Below are 25,600 nucleotides of genomic sequence, written 5' to 3'. Positions count from 1 at the left end.
ATAAGTGTTTGGATTTTGTTTAACATTGTAAAACAAAGCTTTGTGCATTTAAATACACTGTGTTAACACTTTACTGGCTAACATAAATGATCTTATAATACAGTAATAGAACAGCCAGTCTAAGGAGTAACTGGTCTATAGCAGACCAGGTTTTAGGTGTTAGAAATGATAAGAAAGGAGATATAACTGGACTATTACCACAAGATAATCAACAAACATGTATTGCAGAGTAATTATCAAAATTCTTACAATTTAAAGAAACAAGCCATACTTCAAACAACAACAAAATAATTTTATTTAAAAGAAAATCATTTACATTTTTACATTTTATTACATGATACATGTGCCATCTTTGTAGTATTTCATGGACTCCATTTGTTGGGTCATTGCCAGAACCTCTTGGAATCCTGTACTGAGGCCAGACATGTGTTGGAAATAGGCCTCCTTTTCCACCTGCACTGTCAAATTATTCACTCCGGCGTCCTTCAGCACTGCAGTCACCTGAAAGCATAAAAAAAATCAAAGACTTTTCTTAGGACGGACTTCAGTGGCTGTTTTGTGTAGTACATAATACAAAAAAACGCATTTCTCATAAGAGTAACACATAATAAATTATGGTAGATGAAAAGACAAGTTACGGCATGTCAAAGAAAATCGATTTACTAAAGTTCTTGGCATACTTGCTGAATAATTCGCTGCTCCACAACATCAGACATGATCTGTAGGTGAATGGTTCCAGCAATGGTGTTGGCGGAATGCCTCCAGAAGTGTGGGTCACGGTAAGACAAGACGCCCTCAACTTTTTGGATCTGAGTAACAAAAAGGAAAATAGGCCACACAGTTTTTAATGTTTTTCTAAAAATATCCAAAGATAATATATTCATCTTCTTTAATCTCTGTTAAATAAACATTAACTCAATTTGTACCTTTTCTAGGGCAAAGTTGAGGTCCTTCTCATGCTCAGGTGGAATCCTCAGCAAGAGGACTTCACAAGCATCCTTCAGCAGAGGAATGACACTGAGAAAGATGAGTGTGGCAATGAACAGGGAGCATATGGGGTCTGCTATCAGCCATCCAAACTGACTGATGAGGACTGTGGATATGATGACTCCGACACTGCCCAATGTATCAGCCAACACATGCAAAAACACTCCTGAAAACATTCAGACAAATTGTTAGTGTTTATAATGGTAACAAATAATAAAAGCAACAATGTAGTTAGGATGTTCCAGGAATACTTTTTTATAGGTGTAAAAACAGTTTAATGATTGTTAAAATGATACATATGCTGGCAACACATATGTCATTAATTAATTAACCCTCTAAATTTTGACTTTGACCCATACTTTACAGAACACCCAAGCAGCAATGTTTCTAAAAAGGGACAGAAATTGATTTAGAAGAACAGTAATCTATAGTGCAGCTACCTCTCATGTTAGCATTCATGCCTCTTCCCCCAGGGCTCTGAGAGTGGCCATGGCCATGAGAGTGACCATGGCCTCCATGGCTGTGGCCATGTTCTCCGTGTGCATGGCCGTGGTGTGAGTGGCCATGCTCGTGGCCAGAGCAGCTGCTCTTAGAGGTGCCATGGGAGTGAGCGTGGCTGAAGGCACAAATACCCACTAGGTTCACAAGAAGTCCGCCCACAGACACTGGCTGTTTAAGAAGAGCATAACAACATATAAATACAATGAGATATGAAGAAGCAAGTGACCATATTTTATTGATTTCAAAGAAAACTGACAGAGACCATTTCCTCTAATTACTGAAAGGTCCGAAGGGGGTTATAACGCTTTTTATTTGTTCTGTAAAGGTTACAAAATAAACAGCCATTTTAGGAGTTTCCCAGAATCATAACCAAATTAACCCCGTGGCACAAAATACTAACCCAAATAGATGAATTTAAAATTTCACTTTGTTCTGCATCTGACAACAAAATCTACAGGAGGGTCATTTTACAATATTGTGTGTGGCATTTTCAGTAATAAATGCTTTTGTTTATACAAAAAATTAAAGTGGCTGCAAAAATAAAATATAGCACCCTAAAACCAATAAAAGACCACTTGCCGCTAGCATCACTGTGTTGATGTTTGGAGGGTCTATAAGTCTGGAGATTGATTCCACAAACACAAAGAAGGCTATGACCATCAGGAATAAGCCATTAATGAACCCAGATAAGATCTCGACACGGCCATACCTAAAAGAAACAAACATCATAATCAAGCAGGTGATTGTAAAATCATAATGGAAAAACATTTTTCCTGTTAAACAAAAAAAAAAAAGAACATATTCATTCATTGTTTGTAACTGCTTATCCAATTCAGGGTTGCGGTGGGTCCAGAATCACTCAACCTGGAGTGGGCGCCTGTCCTTCAACACACACACTCACACCTATGGACACTTTTGAGTCGCCAATCCACCTTCCAATGTGTGTTTTTGGACCGTGGGTGGAAACCGGAGCACCCGGAGGAAACCCACGCGGACATAGGGAGAACACACCACACTCCTCACAGACAGTCACCCGGAGCAGGACTTGAACCCACAATCTCCAGGTCCCTGGAGCTATGTGACAGCAACACCTACCTGCTGCGTCAGTGTTGCCCAAAGAACATATTGTCCTTTTATAAAATGTATACCTCAGTTTTAAAGACTTAACAATAATATATTAAAAATAGAAATTCTACCCATATGAGTATATCCTAGTTGCTTTCCATCTGGTCATGAGAGCAGCAAAGAGACCCAGTACCAGTGCTGAGCAGTCAAACAACATGTGGAAACCATCTGAGATCAGTCCAAGGCTGTTGGTCCACACACCATAGAAGAGCTCCACAAATGTGAAAGCCTGTTACAAAATAGAAACAATTTTTAGTTGGTTGCTAGGTGTAAATAATCCTAAGAAATAGTCAGATATCAGAGTAAAAGGCATGCGTATTCCTTTACTGTTTTCAATTACAGGGGGCTAGGAAAAGGCCTTAGTTACCAGGGAGAACGGTGTGGCTCCACATATAAGGGAATGATAGGGCTGTAAACATAGCTAGGAGGGGGACGGTGGGTCTTGAATGCCATGATTTGCTGTTCAGCATCCCAAAGATTTTGTCGGCTTAATTCTGTGAAACAATTACAATGGGAGGTATCTACCTGATGACCCATGTGTATAGATAGCACTATAACGGGTGGTTTGGGTACTCATAGGTTCAGCCCAGTAGCTGGTTTATCATCAGAACCTAAATGGCCACAGCAACCTTAGAGGTTACTGTAGGATAGTTACATGTTCAATGATAGATGATTTGGGCCCTATGTGAAGCTCTAATCGACTTGCATAGGATATTTTACATCTTATCCTGTGTATAATTACAACTACATGCACACTAGCAGTAAAAAGAGAAGACAGAATGTGGCTGAAGTATTCAATGTGTAAAGAGCCTCAATGCATCTGAAGCACTTATATCCCAAAAAGCCAATATTCCACTGAAAAGAAAAATGTTAAAATGAAAAACGATAAAAACAGTCATATATGTCAACTGTACTTTACCAGATTGAGACAGAGGAAGTAGAAGATTTGTCGAGAATCATACTCCTCCAGGATCTGCTTAAGTGAGTCTTTGATGAAGCGAGGTAATGACTGGGAGCTGTGTTGCAGGGCATCTCCCATTAAGTTATACAGAGGGATTCCCTCCGGTGAATACCCCACCAATGTGCCTTTCTGTCCTTTTTTAGAGGGAGACGACAGTATACTGTCAGCTGAAAAAAACACACACACCAAAAGAGACTTATGTTAATTTAAAGTAACGTTATTATAGAAATATAACTGCATAACTGCAAATATACCTCTGATGGCAATTTATTAAACTTTTGGAAGATGTTCATAAGAAAGTATTTAAAAAAATGTGGAGCAGTTGGCAGTACAAAGCAAAAACATTAAGAATCAAGTTTCCATCACTCACACATAATGAAAAAGCAGGCACTGACAAGCACTCCCCCAGAAAGCACATGCTCAGTACTGGCCTGTTGACCTGGCTTGCTCATAGCCCGGAGTTGGTCAGTCAGTGGGTGTGTCCAAAAGTTGGCAAGCAGCAGACCACTCAGGAACAGAAAGATGGAGCCATAGCGAGCACAGCGTGGTGCCTCCAACTTAGCTGTGCATATGGATTCCACGTAAAAATCCAAGATCATCACAGAGAAGACGATCATCGCAAAGGGCAAGATCAAACCAGACCAGGACTCCACTTTGCTCTGAGGGTTTATATTTTATAAAAGTTATCAATACAGTGGAAAATATACTGTATCTCTGACAGTAAAATAATGTTAGGGTTCTTTGGAGAGTGCAAGTTCTTTACCTCAGTGGTGACAGACAACACGATAACCCAGGGCAGCAGCACTACAGAGGAAACTAGGTTGGAAAGAGCATAGAGACGCTTGGCTCCCCCGATCTCCACTGACAGTTTTCTGGAGTGTGTGTGGAATGCCACCTTTAGACACAGAGCCAGAACCAGCAATACAACTCCACCCTACAAGAAAATGAGACAAATACAACTCAGTCTTGTACTTCTGATTAGTACTCACTGTGCAAATAGCATCTAAGAATGAATCCCATTTCTTAATTTTACCCCTACCCCTTTGTTCTGAGTGATATTTTGCCTCTTGAATGTGAAATGTAGTGTTTATAATCTTCCCCAATTAAATGGGACAACCCTTCAAGGGCCTGATACATCAGAGCAGTGCTTCAGTAGTGTTTGGATGCTAGTCTGCACTGATTTTAAAGAACCTAGCGTTCGACAATTATATATCATCACCCACTCCTAACTGTCTGTGATATGAAGCTGAATTCAGCTGCCTATTCTGCGACTTCGTGCTCAAAACCTCCAGCTCCACTTTAAATTTTGCAGGTGCTAGAATGCAACTGCTTTACCACTTAAGGTGGACCTGGAAATGTAAACAAAATAAATAAATAAGCAAATTATTAGCTATGTTTTTGTCTGTTATGAAGTAAAAGGACAAAATGCATTGAAACTACATTAAACTAAGATAATACAATTGTTATAACTTTGAAAGAGAAAATACTGATATATGTAGGATTTTGTCACTTATGCAGCCATCTTTCTGTTGATTCTCAAGGCTTTCAAAGCCCTTCATTTGAAGTGTCCCTCCTAAATATTCTCACTTTCACAGGTGTACATAGCCCTACCCCTCTATCCCAATTGAGACACCCCTAGCCAAAATGGAGGGGTAGGGCTAAGTGGAAGGGTTAAAGGGTGAAATGAAATTCACCCTTCGTATCAGTCAGATGTGCATAATCACACTGGAATGCCATTTCTTGAAAAAACATAATAATAGCATGTTTACTATTAATAAAATATACTACTCACTTTATGGTCTGCCACCCCTAAAAACGAGATCCCTGTGTATAATGCATGGGTAAGAGCACTGTCATGATGACCTTCAGCTGCAAGTTAAAAATGTTAAGGTCTTCAAATTTTATGCCTACGAAGTATTAACACTGGGTGGAATGTAACAAACAACATATTTTGCAAGGATACGGTGTTCAGCCATTTTTGCCATTAGATCATCATTATCAAACAGCAATAGACAGATCACTGCAATGATGAAGAATGCGGCACCTCTTGTCTAAACGAAAAATCAATCAAACAAAAACACTTAACAGTCTGGTAGTTAACAGTCTGCACAGCTAATATATATAATGTGCCATGGGTCATGTTATCATATCATCATAATAACATTTTCAACCTTAGAGGGTCCTCCTCCAGAGTTGGTGAAGAGAACACTAAGAAGAGAGATGACTACCACATCGCTGTGTTCAAATAACAACAAAGTCCTGCAAAAACAAACTTGCCTTAGTTTCCATGATAAATATATACAATAAGCTAAAGAGTTCAGGTTCAAAAGCAGTGGCCTGCAGTCTTACCTTAGTGGTCCACAGAGTGTAAGGCCAAAGAAACCCAAAAGTGAGATTATACAGCTGATGACAGCATGCTTGAGGATTTTAATCCACTGAAAAAGAGGCATTTGACAATGTCTGAATTGCAAACATTTTTAAAATAAGAACCAAATAACAAAGCCACATGACAAACTTTTAAACACAATCTTTCCAAGTCATACCTGTCTTCTGGAAACAATTTTTCCTGACGTGAAAGGTTTTTGAAAGAACAGCAAAACAATTGCACACCTGTATTACGGAAAGAAATAATTATAAATATGTTAATGTGGGCTCCTATTAATACATTTACTATACATTTAAATGATCTAAAGAAATTACTTACCCTAATTTAAGAATGAAGAGGAACTGCACAATATGCACAACTTTGAGGAGGTCATAGGATTCAAAAATTCCTAGAGCCTTGAAAAGCTTGGTGAACAACAATAACACTATATATCTGGTCAATCTGAAATAAAATGTACAAAAAAACCAAGTGATATTTAAACTGTAAAACAAAAAATACCAAGCAAGCACCAACACGGAACACCTAGTAAGGTCTTTTCATCTATTTAACAGAAGGAGGAACACATATTACCAACAACACAACACACAGTCAATGTGTGCTATTTCACTGCTGTTTGTTACAAAGCAGATCAAATTCATTCTGGAAAATGTGGTCTCTCTGAAGCAGGATTTTCTGTTGCTACTGACCTGACAATAAACCCCATAAATACCAGTATCTACAGAATAATATTTCTGCCACTTAAAAAAAAAAAAATAAATAAATAAAAAATAAAATAAATAAATAAATAAATAAATGCTTATAGTATCTCTTTATTAGGATATATATAGCCATTTAGCAAGTCATAACCATGAGAAATATTTACCATAGTTATGGCTTACTACCTCATCACTATGAGTTGCTATCTCCTAATAAAGAGATACTATAAGCACATTATAACTATGCCATATTTTGACTACCTCATAATAATGGGACCCTACCCTTTAACATATTAAATGGGACAGTAGGTAATTATTATGAAATACTAAGTTATAATTATAAAAAACACGAATTATTTAGACAGTGAAACATAATGGGTTAGTGATTTGTAAGTGATTAGGACATGTTAAATTGTATTATGAAGCCATTATTTTGAGACAGTAACTCGTCTAAATCGATATTCTGACATAAGTATTTATTAAGTATTAGTAAGTACTTTTATGGAATAATACATTTTATTACATCCCTATTAAAGACTCTCTCAGGAGAAAATCTACTTTTTGTACCTTGTTATTTATTACCATGTCCATATGAGTGTTGTTTATGCTAGAAAAGATAACAAGCTCTAAGCAAGCTGTTAACTTTAGCTAAGCATTTCTGCTTTGAAAATGCAGTGTCCCAAAGACAGTCTATAAATTTGGCGAATTCAAACAGCAGAGGGACCAATTCTGTTAATTTGTGAGTTGGGGTTTGAGCTGCCGACATGTTCCGGAGGGTTAAGTGATGAGGTTAGTAATTATAAGTTAACTCACCTGGCATTGGGCACCTCAACTCTACCAAGCTTCCCACCAGAGATGACATTACTGCTGTATTTGTCGTCCATTTTTTCTGTTAGGATTCTGTAGCTAAATTACTAACAAATATATACAAGTCTTTACTTGTGTTTAACCTTTATTCTCGGCCTGCGGCCACCACAGTGAGCTAGCAATGAATGCAGATTTACATTAACATTGTAGTGCAGTTGTTTTGACCTATCTGACAACTCTTCTGCGGTTAAAGAGCCTTCTCAGGGCTGAGCGACACTGCGGTTGTGAGAGAGTAGCTCTCAGTATCATAATTTTAGTTCTAATTCTATAGCTGGAAACAAAATAAAAATGCTACACATTTTCTGATTCAGCCTCGGCACCATCATCCAACGTCAACATTTCCTCCAAGATGGCAGCGCACTAAACCGTCTTTCAAAATAAAACTCCGTGCTAATAGTTTGTTTTTATGTAAAATAAAAGTCTTGCGAAAAGGAGAGAGAGAGAGAGAGAGAGAGAGAGAGAGATATGTAAAATGACATTACATCTCTTAAAATATATATATAATTCTTTATTTATTTATTTTATTTTTTTAAATATATATATATATATATATATATATATATATATATATATATATATATATATATATATATAAAATCAGCCAAGTGTAACTTTTACAGCACTGTCCTGAAATCAAGAGAGAGGTGGGGGAAGGGGTGTGGTTGGTTTGCTACCCTCCGTCAAAAGTTACATAGTGCAGTTTCTGCAGAGCTGAGCTCTGAATAGCAGCAACAGAATGCCTATTCTATCTATTACAGGACAGCGAAGAATCACATTGATTTTAAAGCTGTAATTTTAAGGTATAAATAGTACCTAGTGTTGTTTAACCTCAACATTTTATCATTTAGATTAAAATTACACTCATCAGTGACTTTTCATGCACATGCTTAATACAGCCTATATTATAAAGGGCCTACTCTTTCATTATCGTATTTTAATTTGTATTTTCGTTCCCCTTTACTTCCTACTTTTATATTCATTCATTAGGCAAAAAAACTAAATTATTTAAAATATAAATTTCATTTTGGGTGGCACGGTGGCGCAGCAGGTAGTGTCGCAGTCACACAGCTCCAGGGGCCTGGAGGTTGTGGGTTCGATTCCAGCTCCGGGTGACTGTCTGTGAGGAGTTCTCTCCGTGTCCGCGTGGGTTTCCTCCGGGTGCTCCGGTTTCCTCCGGGTGCTCCGGTTTCCTCCCACGGTCCAAAAACACACGTTGCAGGTGGATTGGCGACTCGAAAGTGTCCGTAGGTGTGAGTGAATGTGTGCGTGTCTGTGTTGCCCTGTGAAGGACTGGCGTCCCCTCCAGGGTGTATTCCCGCCTTGCGCCCAATGATTCCAGGTAGGCTCTGGACCCCCCGCGACCCTAAATTGGATAAGCGGTTACAGATAATGGATAAATTTCATTTTTCAGTCGAACTGACATTTACTGTGCACAGGGCAAGAAATAAATATTTAATTAAATTTTAATTATGTTTAATTAAATAAAGACAAATCTTTAATTGCCACAAAGGGATAGGCAAACACCAGGGCAACTGTCAAAAATAACTTTTGTGCCACTTTTGAGTAACATCCAGTTTAGCCATATCATTGCCGGAAATGGGCCAGAACTTTTTTTTTCTGCCTTTTTTGTGACATGTGGTCTAAGTGAGCATGTGAGCCACTTATGGTTCACATAAAATTTGCAACAGAGCCAGCAGTGCTGGCAAAAAGATGTGAGCACTACTGGCTCACTGGCAAATTCCATGTGAACCAGAAGTGGCTCACATGCTAAATATGCTCATATTTTCACCAGATGTGGCCTACATTTGTATGCTATCTGGAATTAAATGAAATGGGATGCACTAGAGCAGCTGTTCATGAGTTTAATGTTAGCATGTTATGTGCTGGCTAAAGTAAAGCTCCCAAGTATTGGGCTGTGGAACAGTGGAAGTGAATTCTTTGGAGTTTTCGGAGCATTAGTCAGAGTGACGTTTCTAATCCAAAACTAGTCATCTAATATACATACCCCACTAACGCTCTTGCAGCTGAAACCAGTCCTGTCATCAAAGGAATTTTTCTCCATCTGGTCTTAAGCCTTCCCAAGAATACATGCTACTATTGCAGCAAAGTAGGGAACATGACAAACCTCCTTAAATGCTCTTCATTTCAGAAGAAACGTAAGATAAGCAGGTGTCCACAACCTTTTGACAATATAGTGTACTTGGAAAAATCTTTATGTTAATCATTATGAAGTTACAAAGTCACAATAGCCTATTAAAGGCTGTAATTTTACATAGATCACAAAATTACAGGTCTCAGGATGTAACAGCTCCATAATCATATTACGTAACATAATTTAGCAGTGGTGATTCATGTTTCTCACCTCATTTGGTGCCATTCTCTCATATCTCCCAGGCTACAGATGGGTGCTGTGATGTCAGAGTGAGACCTAATGGTGCCTTGGCCTCCTCCTGACTCAGCTCCATGTCTCATATATGTCTCCATAATGTGCTCTGTACAAAAGGTCAAGTGGGTGAACTGTATCATTAACGTCCATGGTAGCTGCAATAATCATTATCAATGTTTCTTAAAGTGGCCAATGAACAGCAGCCCTGGGGAAGATGATGTGTCCGGTGCCCTTTTTGTTACCCTTTAAGAACATTATCCATATCTATTCTTATGCACTGCAATTATTTGAAAAAAAAAAATAATAATAATAATAATTAAAGGATGATCAATAAAATGTGTGAATTCAAACAGAATCAATTTCAAAATTACACAGCATGATTGTATTCAAAGTTAATTTATAATAACAACAATTTAATTGTAATTATAAAATAAACATTTTTAGATTATGCTTTTTCACTTTCAGGTACAATACATAAAACAATTATTATATATTTTAATGCAAACATTACAATGTAAACATAAACACATGAAACATTTTAAACACATTTTTTTTGCATGAATGCAATAATTAAAAATTAACATTAATATGAAACACGATGGCCACTAGATGTCAGTGTTGGGTAAAGTGTATAATTGTCTATGCTTTTCGCAAGTTGTCTGTGATTGAAATATATCATGTTCTTAGTCATGAGATAGCGTACAGAAAGTGATAATGATTATAATGATTTATAGATATAGTGTTATAATGTTTCTGAGGTTAATTTAGTACATATCAGTTCAGTTTGTAGGACCCAGCAAATTCTAGCATACATTCAAGCCCCTATTAGTAAAAATGTTAAAAATGTTCATAGTAAATATTTGAATAATTTAATACAAATTGTATTGATTCCATCAGAGATTCTGTACTCGAAGTATTTTAAACATTTAAAAGAAGCATAAAGTGTTTAATTCAGGGACTATAACAATTCATCTGATGTAATATTTTCTAAAATAAATATAAAGAAATAAAATACAAAATGATAATTTTCATAAATATTATTTTGTCCATTTTGGTGGAAAAGTCACTTATTTCTCCTTTAAGTACATGTACAAATGTAATGTTTACTACCCACATCTCAGGGTAGGGGTATGTATGATTGTATGAGGGGGTGTTACTCTATAATTTTCACTGTGACTACAGGGTGTGTTCTCCAGCAATGTCATCATAAGTTCATAGTCATAGTAACTGCTGCCAACTCTTTCCCCCACATATTTGAAACATTTCAGTTTCTGTACTGGGATCATAGGCTTGTATAGAATGACCGCAGTTATATAAGCCTGCAGTAAAACAGGTTTCTCCTGCCAGAAGTGCAAGCACAGGACTGGGTGGAGTAGTGGTGACATCACCTTGAGTTACTTCACATACAGTGTCTGAATCAGATCCTCCACAGGGAGGGCACAGCAACAGAGCTGGACGTAGTTTGTCAAAGGCAATTAGTTATGTGTAAGAAAGACAGTTATATTAACTGCTCAGCAGGGGAAAGGCCCTCGTGTGAGCAGAATTATTTATGCTGGACACGCACTAGCTGTACTTGGCATCAATGAGGCACACTGCTTTTTGTACTAAGACTGAGGGGGAGAGAGAAGGCAAAAAAAAAGGAATTTGATGTAACTAAAACAGCCCCCTCATACACACACACACACACACACACACTTAAATGAATAACTTTCACACTCTCTGAACAAACTGTGGAGGAATGAGAGGGGCCTGTGAAGGTGGAGAGTTGAAAAAGAGAGCAGCTGGAACAGCACATACAGACCTCTAGTATATACAGGACTGCATCAAATATACATTATTAATACGTACATATTCATCACATGACCTGAGTTGGTAAATTAACATGTATGATTTCATGACATGTCTGTGTGTGATAAAGAAGAAATAGTTGTTTGGAAGCAAAGAGAAGAGAAATATAGTTAGTATATACTATATATTATAGTTAATAGACTAGGGTGGACATATTTTACTTTCAAAATGAAAGAGACTCAGAGCAGGATGGCAGCATGTGTGTGTCAGAATGAAGGATTGGGTTCTGGAAGGTTGGTGGGACAAGACACCCGACTTGTGATAACTGCACAGTTCAAAAGCCAACATCTGTGATGGTAGGTAGAATGGATGAACTGCACATCTGTGAAGGCACTGTTAATGCTAAATGATATATAAAGGTTTTGGAGCTACATGCTACCAACCAGACAACAATCTTTTTCTGGGCAGGGTTTGTTTATTTCAGTAAGAAAAGGCCAATCCACATTCTGCATAGATTACAACAGCATGGCTTCTTAGTAATACAGTCTGAGTGCTAAACTTGTCCAGACATGTCACCCACTGAAAACAACCGGTGAATTATGAAACGAAAACACTTTAACAGTGACCCTGAGATTTTAAGCAACTTATATCTTACGACAAAGAAAAATTGGATAACATTTAAATTTCAGAACTACAGCAGTTGGTCTTCTTAGTTCCCAAATGTTGAGAGAGTGTTGTTATAAAGAGAGGTAAAGCAACACAGTGGTAACTGTCTGGACTTTTAGAACATGTTGCATCACATCACATATAAATGGAAAATTTTAAATAAATAAATAAACTTTCTCAATTTCAGCATTTAAAATGTTTGTGTAGTATTTCCAAATTCCCAGCATCACAACTTGTTTGGAAAATGGGTGTGTAAAATCAGACCACTCTTTTATTTTATCCATTAGCTCTGTATAACATTCAGCCTAACTGTATATATCTATATGACTGGATGTGTATGAATTTGTCTTCAGGTTAATAAAGACATGAGAATTGCCTCACATGTGAATAGCTCACAGGAAAAGGAAACAGTGGCTAAGTATTTTATGAGAACATGCAAAACTTTGAGTGGGATGTTCCTTATCAAGCAGGCCTTTTATCAACCTGTCTCATGATCTTTACCCTGCTTTGCTCTTATCAAAATATTTCTGATACCTGTACATTTCTTACCACAGTGTCTCACTTGCTGCATCCCTCAAATGACAAGGATCTGAGGTCAAAAAGTAGAAGAGAGCAGTGGTGTGACCTGCTTTTAGGCTTCTGGGCATGTGACATGGTGTCAACTTGAACCAGCTCACACTGGCCCATTGAGACATGAACAGGCAATGTCTACCACATCGGGAGAAAAAGAGACAAAAATAGAAACTTAATAAACGCCTTTAGTTGGCCGTCTGCTTTCTGTTTTGATTTGAGTTCAGTTGACATTTAACTGAGTCTAATCAGGTAACTGAATCAGGAAGTGCCCCAAAATATACATCACAAAGAATAAATATAGATTTTTGGATAGAGGTATATATTTTATGTCTTTATTGATATAATGACTGTAATTGTCCAGAAGGTATGTACTTAAAGGTCATATTTATGACTTATTATCGCTATACAGGTTGTACTCGCATGCTATACAATGCGAGTACTTTATTGGAATTCTTTTAGTAAATCTAGGCAGTAATATATTGGTGAGATATCAAATGTACATTATTTTCCCAATTATCCCAGTTGTAAATGATTAGTCAAAATATGCTTGCTTCTAAAGTTTTGTATTAGAGCTACAGGGGCTTATTTAGCTGACACGTTATAAGCCCACAATTAGCATTACAATTAGCAAAATGCATGCATAAATCATCAGGCTTGCCTTAAATTGCACCATATAATTAATCTTGCTTATGTCCTTTGCTAATTAGTCAGTATCATCTTCCTTTAGAACAATGTGTAAAATAAAACCACCTTCCATTTAAGATGAGATTTGCTAGCCACTTTCAAAAGGAAGGGAGGGAGATAGGAGCAAAAAAAAAAGTTTATAAATACAGAGACTCAAAGAGACTCTTTATAGCCAGGCAAGACCTAACAAACTCATCAAACTGTCACCATCAGATAAAAAGTAGCTTAAAGGTTTCATCTTTGACAGATCCTTTTTTGCTTCAAATCTGAGCAAAATCTCATGGTGGTTTTGTCAGTCTGTCCTCTGAATCAATGCTTAGAAATAATAAAACTCTTACTGAGAAATGGAGATTTAAAAAAAAAGAAGAAAAGAAAATGTGCTAATCAAACAAAGTAACTGTTGGTGTTCACAGAACAATGATCAACCTAGATCTCAAACCTCATCATCCATAAATGTGTGCGTGCGATAGTGACGGTAGGTTACAATTTATCCAGTTCATTTCAATGGGGAACATCACTACATGGCATGCAGTGCAATATATTCAAACTTGTCACATAGCAAGGGAAGTTGAAAAATGTTGATCATTATGCAAATGCAGATCAGTGGGTTTCATATTTTTAGACCAAATAACACCAACTAACAAACCAAAACCTCCAAGTACCTCCTGTAAGTCATATCACAGGAACACACACACAAGCTTATATGTTTACCACTTGCCACCTTAGTCAATGATTGAGCCTAGCCGTGCAGTGGAAGAGACAACATCGGTGAGCTTTAAAGGCAGATCTGGCTCAGCATCCATTTTGTTTTGGTGCTTGGTCTTGTTCATCTCTTTGGAAAATAATCACCCAAGTTATTCACCAGTTTTGTATGGCTTCCCTGCTTTTGAAGTCCACAAGCCAGCATGGCGAGATGTTTCTTGGGATTTGGAAAGTGAAGTGGCACTGTTCTTTGTTGTGGATATGCACTGTTTTATATCTTTAATTGATATTTGCCTACTTGCCTTTTCTAATATAAAGTACAAATTAATTTTATTTAAACAGAATTATGGAAACTCTGAAACAGGCTGTAATTTACACAAGAAAATTTTAGATTTTCACATACTCATTAATTCCTTTTTCACCGTATGTAGTCAGTTTGTTGGTTTATAAATCCTTGCATGAACTTGCCCTTTCTCATCTAAGTAGTCTATTCCAATCATACTATCCAGTACATACTCTTTGTTTCTCAAGCCTACACTTGCTTGGGGTTCAATTACAATTGGAAAATAGGGCATTTTGTGTGGAAGGTCCAAATGGAATAGTCTTCCTGATGAACTGTGGGCTTATTCATCTGCAGATGTTTTTAAAACCAGACCTTTTTTTATATTTTTTTTATTTTGAATACCTCATTGATTATTTATTGTACAGTGTCCTTTGGTGGCTTGAAAGGAGCTTTTTAAATAAAATGTTATTATTATTCATTTTCAGGTGGCGTACCACCTCAGGATGCTTTGTGTATCACCAATTTGATGTATTGATGTATCGCAGTAGATGTATTAACCTACTAGGTTTAGGGCCGTAATGCTGTGGAATTGGCCTTGTAAACTCCTCCCAAAATAGTGGAAGATATAATAAAGGTGAATGGAATAAATATGCATGCATATATAGTTGAAGTGTCTGTGTAATTTCTATTACCTTTGTATTCTTATTAATATTACATATTAATTATACCTCACACACTATTGGGTAAGAAAGCAATCGTGTCCATTATGTTCCTTTAAGGTCTGACTAGAGAAGCTTGTTGGAGGTGCTTGAGTTTGCTAATAAGAAATAAATATATAAGTCAGTAGACAGAGCCCCATTAGCTGTCTAAAGTTCAGTCCTGTGGACACTGACCTTATGGAGCACCTCTACAGTGCTGGATAATTTTCGGAATATAGATCAACTGCACATATATAAATGATAATGCATTTAGAGTTACAGAAATAATTGCTGGTAACACTTCATCAACATTGTTATAACAAGCCAACAAAGCTCATTAGCCACTGTAGATGCAGATGTTCAGTTGTGCGCACACACAGCTTGATTAATCTTCATTAAAATGCAAGGAATTAAATGGGGCAACTTCAAAGTTTGGAGCAGCTACATAAGCCTAAGGACACCATAGTGTCAGCACTGGAGTTTGGAGCAGTGGAACTGTGTTCTCTGGAGTGAAAGAGCTGGGGCCTGACCTCAGTAATGCTCTTCTGGCTGAAAGTCATCAAATTCTGACAGAAATGCTCTAAAATCTATAGGTTAAAAGGCTTCCCAAAGGGGTAGAATTTACTGCAGCAAAATGGAGGAAATTGATTTTTAAAGACACGTTGGGTAAGCAGGCGTCCACAAACTTGGTTCGTTTGAGATGAAGACTGTTTCTGACGTGCTAGACAGTTATTTTTGGACAACGATGTGCGTTATAAATGTGAAAGGCTGCTAATATTGAACGAAAGCCAGAAAGATCCTGGCATGGAACTGGCATGAACACCATGGAATTCCTCAATATGTACATTTATATTCTTGTCCCTTAATAAATTATTATTCTAGCAACAAAACAGTGTATTTAGTACATCAAGCAGAAGTTTTTAATTTAGTGTTCAAGTTAATATTTCAGCTTCTTCAGATGTTGGAACATCAGCAGCACCTCGGCACCAACACAATTCTTCCTCCCCCAAAACTGAACCGGTTCCAGCAGTGGCATCTGATTGCGCTCTCTCAGCAGCAGAGAGACGGGTTTAGTTACTACACTATGATAAGATTTTTTTTTCTTTTTTTTTTAAACTCTAGTTCATGTAGTGATAACAGTTTTTAGCTGTAATCTTTCATCTGAGGGTTTTGCATGGACAAGACAAAATGCTTGTGCAAAACTACACTTTCCATAAAATTTTAAGATAAAGAGGAACCTTTAAAATGGCAAAGTTCACACAGAAGGGCCAGCTCCCCTGAGGCCCACACTATTTATACTCTTACAATTTCCGTTTTTTAAAACCATTTGGCCAAAGGAAACAAGATAAAAGTAAAAATGAGATTAAATGGCTTAAATATTGTACTGCACTGTGCAAAAGTCAGAGACCACCTTCAATAAGATGTATACATATTTCAACAAGAAATATGTTTAACAGTAAATTACATGAAATGTCCAACAAATATATATATAATATAAAAATTACACAGTTTATCTGCCCACCCTGTATTACAGCTTCCATTCTTTCAAGAGACTTGCTGTTTCATTTTAATAAGACAATTCCTAGAAGGGTTTTTATTTTGCATTTTTTGTAAACTAATTTTTATTCACTTTTTCCCTGTAATGGATCATCATTTTTGAGTAATTCATATTTAACAGGCACTTTGAGGTGGTCTCTCGTTTTGCACAGTGTTCTCTTTGACCAGATTGAATTAGCAGCAACCGATAAATCATTCTTTGGTTCTGAGTGACAGTGCAGTGATCTTGATATGAAATAGAGCCCTTCGTGTTATATAATGGAAAAACAAGACTCCACATAATACATGTGGTCCATATTTAGAGAGTACTTCTTGGAAGCACAGTGGCAATGCACATTATAGTTCGTCCCTGTTTGCTTAGTGTTATGTCATTATTTGTTCACCAGGTTTCATCCACTCTTGGCAATGTGTCCTCCTCTAAGACCTCTCACATTGAACTGTCACACAGTGAATGCTAAGCATCTCAAGCAGCTGAAGATTATTGTCTGCTCATTTACATCTATAGCGTTCGGCAGATGCCCTTCTCTTGTGTAGTGCAACATTGCAACAGATGAAGATGAATGCAGTGTTAAAAGGCTTGTGCAATCCAGCCCTAGTATTCTGTGTAGAAGACAGTATGTGTTTCCTCCCACAGTCCAAAAATACATGTTCGTAGGTGACACAAAAGTGTCCATAGGTTTGAGTGAATATGTGAGTGTGTCTTGGCCTGCGAAGGACTGTCAATCCTGAACTGGACAAGTGGTTACAGACAATGAATGAATGAATGACTGAAAGCATACAGTCTGTACCTGCTTATCCAATTCAGGGTCGTGGTGGGTCCAGATGCCTACCCAGAGTCACTGGGCATAAGGTGGAAACACACCCTGGAGGGGGCGTTAGTCCTTTGTAGGGCGACACACACTCACACCTATGGAAACCTTTGAGTCACCAATTCACCTAATAACGTGTTTTTGGACCATGAGAGTAAACCACGGGGCGAACACACCAAACCCATGACAGACAGTCACCCGGAGCAGGCTTTGAACCCACAACCCCAGGACCCTGGAGCTATGTAACAGTGCCTCTACCTCTTGTGCCACCATGCTGCCCTCATTGCACAACACACACACAGAGTAGTATAATTAGGGGCAGACAGCACACACACCCAGAGTGACTAGTAGCCACCTTTGTATCTGAGGAACAGTTGGGAGTTAGGTGCCTTGGTAGGGGCACTTCAGCCCATACTTTTGAGGTAGGAGAAAACACTTCTCACCCCCTGTCCCCAGATTTCTTGTTAGTCCAGGGGATGGAACTAGTGACCATTTTTCCAACTTCACTAACCTTCAGGACACAGCTCTTCCAAAGCTCATCAGCATTCCCTCTAAGTAAAACTCTTGTAAAAGGTGAAGGAATAGTGTGTGAATTACGAGAAATAATGTTACCCACTGTTACATCATTCACAAGTTTCAAATTTATTCAAATGTTAATGCAAGCCATTGCGTGATAATAAGACTCTTATGTGAAAGAACAAGTAACTGAGGATATATTTGTCTGGGGTGACAGAGTTGCTTGACATTGATTTGATTGCTTCATCTCTTGCTTATACAAATAAAATGGTGGAAACCAGATGTCTATTGGTGGAAAGCCTACATTTCTTTGCTTGAGCAAAGGTTGCAAAGAGCTTGTTGTAGGCCAGTTTTTAAGCTGGCTTGGCATGAATCAAGGTACCTTTTAGGAAAAACCCTCCCCCTGAGTTTGCTGTAACATTCATGTGATGTTTGAGTTGGCTGTCCTTTGGTTTCGGGGCCAGTGTTCCTTCATAGCGATACACTGAACTTGCAGACAGGACATCATTTTGTTATGTCTACATAGACCAAACATACAAGCAACCTACTTGTACTCTATGTTTCTATTAATGTTCCTTCAATGTTTTGTTTACACTGTGGTTAGCAGCAAGATTGTAGTGCTCTGCCTTCATGATTAGCATGAGGGTTAACACATTTAACTTACTTTCCATTCTTACGTGGGTGAATGTGTCTACCAGAGAAATGGTCTGATGCTGAGAGGTTCCTGTTGATAAAGAGCAGGGAGGGAAAAAAATGAGACAAATGCAAAACAAAATGCCTTTAGATAGAAAGATAGATAGAGAATAAGAGAACAAAAGATAGGTCACTTTATCAGTCTCTGAGGGAATGTACTTGTTACAGTATCACTAAGCACAAGCAATTCCCATTTCAGTATCAGAAAAAACAACACAAACAAATAACCCCCTTAAAACCTATGCAATCAACAGAAAAATACTCCTACCATTTAATACATTTTATCATTCTTTTCAGGAGATTTGATTTTAATTTTTCAATGAAATCTACCAGTCTTTTGTTTTGCTTGTCACAATCCACGTATCTCTATTTCCGGTAATGTTGAGGAGTCTCATTGTCCCTATTTCTTTTAAATAAAAAGAAATCTGTTTTTCATTTACTTTCCCGTGACATTCCTGATTGCCTTATTTCTAATCTCTACAGAAATTTCTCCTGAAAAATGAATAACTTGAAAAGAGTGTTTCATTTAACTAAAATAGATTAAGGGATAAAGACTTTTTTTTAAATTCTAAGTTCTTATTTGATCTTAAACTTAAGTTACAGAGAAACCACTGTGACATATATCCACTAGTGTTAATATTAGCAAACTGATTTTGATTGTTTTAGTATTAGTCTTTTGGCATGCGTATTAAATTTAGTCATTTTCATTAGTTTATATATTTTTTATTAGATTTTAAAGATGACATTCAAGTTGCCTTTAAGTACAAAGTGTGCTGTAGAAGGTGTTTGTAAACTGAGACTGAATCAACTTCAAGAGACTGAATCTTTGGCCAATAGTTAACACCACCGACAAAACACCCGAAAATATCAAACCTTGGGAAGTCGACTCCTCTTCACTATTCTCCTCAGCTGCTCTCGTTGCCCTTACAACAGCAAACAGACAGTATTTTCCTGTTTTCACATCACATTTTTTAGTATTTATTCATTGTCATTCATAGTTCACGTCTTAATTTTGTTTTAATTTACTTTTCGTCTATTTTTTGTTGTTAAAATTAGGGTGTCAACCAATATTTTTTGTCATAGATTTCGTTAAAGAAATTAACACTGATCTGCACTGGCTTTCCTTTAATTCCTCGTGGTCCAACCCCATATTTAACCTCAATAAACAGCAAAGTTGACATATGGACCAACCATCAAAACTGGGAGCCTTTACTGAATGTACCAGAGCTCACAGAATGCTGGGAGATCATCACTCCCAAAGGGGTTTGTGAGCTTATGCTAAACTAAGTGTAACAGAAATGTCAATATATCAGATATGCTTTTTTTTTGTTGAGGATTTGTCTGGTGTAATATAGAAATGTTAAAAAAATGAACAAATCTAAAATTGATTGGGTAACTTCTCATGGGAGAATCCTCTCAGAATTAGATCTATGTTACATGTAATACTCACAAGTATGCTAACATATTAGATACATTGAAAGTCAAAGTCAATTTTAATTAATGAGCTGAAAGCATGTGGCCTGTAGCTATTCCACTGATGGCTTAATGGGAATCATTGCGCTAAGAGCTTTGTTAGCATCCCTTTCTAAGTACACTGAAGAAAATGTAATAAATATTCTGAACAAATTACATGTGAAATATGGCTCATGATGTAGTTTTTCACCATAGCCGGATATTAGTGATCTCTCGCATGCTTTCTCTATGCTAAGGCTTCATTAACCACAGACACTTTGAATGATCCCTTTTAATAGCTTTCATGGATCCATCAAGAATTATGGCCTTGCTCATTTAGTTAATTGCCTGGGCTTTGGTAAAAATTTATGGATTCACCTGCTATTGTTTCTCACGGAAAACACGTGTGGCAATTTGTGAGCTAGATGTTAAAACACTCGATCAAAGGGTCATCCAGGAAGGGGCGAGAACATTGAGCGATGTGTAAATAATTCTGTGACATTATGAAGTCATGCGTGCAGAAGAGCACTTGCAGACAGAAGGTCAGGTCTTTTGTTCTCATGATAATTAGATTTTGTTCCACAGATTTTGCTCCGTGCTTTCTATGCAAATTAAGGTATAAGGCTTTGAGTTTCAGGCAAATGCCCTTTATCCACTCAACAAAAAATGTATTCATCATATTCAGCATACAATTTTTAATCAATGTGATGTACTTGTACAGTACTATGATGAGGAGTATGCCATGCTCTTTCAAGAATGCCTCTGGTGGACATGTATATGCAATGTATGATTTTCAAACGTACATTTCAGAGGACATTTCTATGATGTGGTCGGTGGAAAGGATTCTATAAATCCTTAAATCTCTGTTCCAAATTGGATCTGTGGCAGGAAAAAAGATGCATTCTAGCTGCTCAGGGTGTGTTCATACAGGGATTTCAATTCCCTAGAGTGGCTCAATGATGCATTTGCTTTGATGCAAGATGGTTTTTACATCTGTATTTAATCTACAGGTTCCAGGGGCATACTGGTGCTATCAGAATTATAAGCACACTTCAGTGGCAAATCTTGGTCAAAAACAGTAGAAAACTTGACTTTTATGATAATGCTAATTTCTGCTCATGTACTTCCCTGTTCATGTGGTGATTATGTTAAGAGTATACTTATGGCAAATTACATTAATAGTTTTTACGCATTCCAAAATAAATTCTTAATACTATTCAAGAAATATAACAGATTTTGTTAAAAGCAGTTTTACATTGACACCTTCAGTAAATAGCCCATAAACAAAGATGATGCTGCTGTTTTTTCATTGCTAACATCAGTAACCATTCTTTTTTTTATATATATATGATGTCACTCATTGGAAACCATTCTGAAATGATTTGTTGGTGCTATTGCCAGTTGTTAATTGAATTACATTGTTTTAATTTGACACTTTTCCTAAAAGAAAAGAAAAATCTATATCATCCCTAAGATTTAACACAAATATATAAGTGTATATCTGAAAAAAATATATAACATAGTCTAAATACAATGAACATGATGTTTATATCACAAATATATAAAAAATATAAAATAATATTTAAAATATGAAAAACAACAGCATTGGCCCTCATTTCCAATGTTCCTAATTTATTTCCGATTCTGAAAATAGTAATGCATTCTACACACAATGATCTAGACTTTGTGTCCTGTTCTAACTGACACATTCAAACAAGAACTAAATCAGGTCTACAGTCCAACAAGATTTTTCACTATTTGTGAGAGACTGTAACTTGTTCTCTGTGTTCTTAGGTCGAAGACTGAACATAGTAGACATAGACTATTAAACATTTTGGTACCGTTTTAGAATAAAATTACAAAAGTTTGTAAATGGTTTATAATCTACTTATTTATGTTTTTTAATTATGTTATTAATACGTTAATATTCATTAATAATCAGTTATAGCACATAGATAGAAAGGGAAATGGCGACCTGTTGTTTGCCCAATCATGAATCCACATCCCTCTACACTGTTAAACCTCAGATCTTGCTGAATACTGACCATGCTTTGTCTTCTTCATCAGTCGACATTAACTCTGTCAGCTTCAACATATATTTGTTAATAAGTTTAGCCATTTAATGAAATAACCACCAAAATAGTGTCTTTTTATACATCAGTGAAAATGCGGTCTACTTTACCATGTGAAATGGCTAAATTCACATCTTAAAGTTCTTGAAATTTAGAGCAAGTTTTCTGACACCTTCAGTGTTAGACCAAAAAAAAAAAAAGATCACTATCCCTCCTTCTATCTCTGTTACAAATTAGTATTAATCTTTAAGATGTTTACAAAGTTTTTATTAATAACAATGTAAAAAACTTAAAAAAAAAAACCATTTATAAATCTTTATAATTGTAGTCTTATTTTAAAGTGGTACTAACATATTAAACTAAAACATTCACTTTTTAGGCTATGTGGCCTTGTTGCTCTGCAGTTCTTCCCAGGCTCTGAGCTCACGGTTATTCTGACATAACAGCCCTACAGCCCTGGGCTCTGAGATTAAAGCTCATTGAGAGCGGAGGGGTTTATTTTGGGCCTGCTGATGGATGAAGAGGGATTAACAGCACAGTGAATCCCTCAGCACTTGCAGAGGTCAGGCACTGAAGGAAAAAAAAAACAAAGAAGAAGAAACAAATCACTGCTGCAAGATCCAGTCACAAATCTCCAGTTGTGAACTGCTAAACATAGCCTCTGTGTTCTGTGATAGGAAAAGGTTTGCCATCTTATGTTTTATGCTTAGCTCCTAAGTGCTGTATGAAACTGCAGTTGGTTATGTAGTGGACACACCACTGCCCTTCATGTCATGCTAAGGTTTGATTTCCAGCTCAGGCAAATACACTTCACTGCATTGGCCTACCTCTGTAACATGAATAAAAAATTGTATGTATTGCCACAAAATTTGCACGTGGCTTGGTGACATTAGGCTCATGTGCAGCTGCTGCACAGCATCCCATTTCAATTGTGAGTGCTTTGCTATGAAAAAAAGCCAACTGTGTTTAGAACTGAAAGCACTGTGTTTGGAAATGTCAGCACTGGGATCATTGTAAAGTAGCTAAATTCATTAACTATAGGGACTCCACAAACCTTTGGATGTACTGAGTATTACAACTCAAATATAACATTTGTTTTGATCATTTTCTGCCTTCAGTTTTCCCTCACTTCTTAAAACAAAGGGAGTATTGACTCTCCCACATCACTATTTCATGATCATTACTGAGTCTGGATGCACTATGTGAGCTTTTCCAGGGTTGGAACCTGTTTAAAGTAATTCTTTATACATAAATAGAGGAACTCTTTCTGAGGACACAGGACAGCACAGATGCAGAATAATGAACAGCCCACTGTACAGATATGAGAGGACTGTCAAAGTTAGGAATTTTTGCTTTAAGAATTATACTGTTTTACGTGTATAGTGAGGGCTCAATTACGGGTTTATGGGGACTTTCCTTTATGCATTTCTTTTTCTCTGTCTGATAGCTTTGCTTAGTCAAATACAGTGAATCAGAGTGAATCTTATAAAAACAGAAACATTCAAAGCAGTAGATGAATGGTGTGGAGGTGTAGCTGGTCTTATGATTGATTGCAAAAATATTAATGATGCTGTTACATAGTATATGTAATATACTATTACATATGCAATAATATTGAGGGGAGCTGGGGTTTACAAATGTTCAATAACTTTATTAATAATAATATATTAATACTAGGATATTATTACTAAATTAATAATAAGTTGCATTTACATAACACCCTTCTAATCCCCAATGTTGATTTCCACAAGGAGACGAGAGAGAGAGAGAGAGAGAGAGAGAGAGAGAGAGACAGAGAAAGTGGGATGACACTTATGCCTGTGAAGGAGTGCAGAAGTTCTTTGAGAAGAGGTAGGTTTTTAGCTGAGATTTAAAAGAAGAAATGACTTTAACACATATTGATGATTTTGGAAGGTAATGTACTTGTAAACACAGTGAATTACATTCAAATGTTTGAAAAATCATTTCACTCTCTCACATTATTTCCATGTACAGCGCTATGTGACATATGGTGCTTTTCCACTGCATGGTCCCTTCTCAACCTGGTATGGCTGTACTCTTTTTTGCTTTTCTATTAGGCAAATCTGGTACCTGGTATGAGGAAGAGGGTACATTTTTAGTCCCTGCTTACTCCTGGTTCCGGACAAGTCGATGTAGGAAATAAACATGACGTGTAAATATTGCAGAGCACTGATTGGCCAGAGAGATTTGTCAATCATGAAGAAATGCAGCACAAACTACAAGCTACAGTAGCAATCAAATTTGTTTTGATTTAACTCACAACAACAGCTGCTCCTAAAATTATGCTGTGTTTTATGGCAAGTGGTTCAAATGATCCTTGGAATCGTGACCAATGGAAGACTGAATTGAATGAAAGAAAAACATAAAATACTTAAATAGTTAAAAAATTATCTATTCATTTAGGTTATATTTATGTGGTGCCTTTCAAGTAACCCAAGGATGCTCTGCAATCAACAATGCACAGAATGTCATTCCATGCAACATTCAATCCACACACAGCCAAATGTGCACAGCATATCTCATCCTGGAACGGCCACCAAGTCACAGTGACACGATTTGTCAAGCCATCTTATCTAAACAATGCTTATATCTGGTTGAAAATGAAAGGTGAAAAGACATCACTCTATGTCTGAAATTTGTTTAAATGTGGTATACATTCATAAAAAAAATATGTCTTGACGCAAATGTTTACTAAACAGAGCCCATATTTCAATGTTTCGTTTTGGGCTAAATCACGGACTGACCAGATGTACCCAAAAAACAACATTCATGTGACATCTTGTGTTTGGTGGGACCTTTTGGGGTGGTGGGAGGAGAACTTATATTGGCAACCAGGCACCAAGCGAACAGAGCCTTGTAGAGTCAATGTACCATACAGCTGACAAAACAGAACTGAGTAATAATCTCATCCAAATAGAGGCCGTAATGGTCTGCTTAATTATGTTTTTTTTTAGCATTGTGTGATTGGTATGCCCTAGTTAACAAGTGGAAATGGCAATAACTAAACTTGAGGGACAATTCAGAGATAGAAAAATCATTTTAAAAAAGTTGCATAGGAGGGCGGCACAGTGGCACAGCAGGTAGTGTCTCAGTCACATAGCTCCAGGGGTCTGGGTTTGGGTGTTTGAGTCTGGCTCCAGGTCTGTGAGGAGTTTGATGTGTTCTCCCTGTGTCAGCG

General features: G+C 37.0%; 1 protein-coding gene across 1 annotated transcript; it reads right to left on the bottom strand.

Moving 5' to 3' along the window:
• Positions 1-325: 325 nt before the first annotated feature.
• Positions 326-7,866, bottom strand: slc30a5 (solute carrier family 30 member 5). The gene is made up of 16 exons (XM_066658687.1): positions 7,469-7,866; positions 6,279-6,401; positions 6,118-6,184; positions 5,924-6,009; positions 5,746-5,833; positions 5,538-5,625; positions 5,367-5,443; positions 4,338-4,508; positions 3,945-4,233; positions 3,533-3,741; positions 2,685-2,842; positions 2,064-2,197; positions 1,428-1,652; positions 927-1,153; positions 681-809; positions 326-501 (listed from the first exon to the last, which is right to left on the bottom strand). Exons 1-16 carry the CDS (start codon positions 7,537-7,539, stop codon positions 331-333), a joined length of 2,313 nt encoding a protein of 770 aa, XP_066514784.1. The 5' UTR covers positions 7,540-7,866; the 3' UTR covers positions 326-330.
• Positions 7,867-25,600: the final 17,734 nt, after the last annotated feature.

The sequence above is a fragment of the Hoplias malabaricus genome, chromosome 2 (assembly GCF_029633855.1).
Source record: "Hoplias malabaricus isolate fHopMal1 chromosome 2, fHopMal1.hap1, whole genome shotgun sequence".
NCBI lineage: Eukaryota > Metazoa > Chordata > Actinopteri > Characiformes > Erythrinidae > Hoplias > Hoplias malabaricus.
The sequence above is the reverse complement of the archived record's forward strand: the minus strand, read 5'-3'. Positions and strand labels throughout refer to the sequence as shown.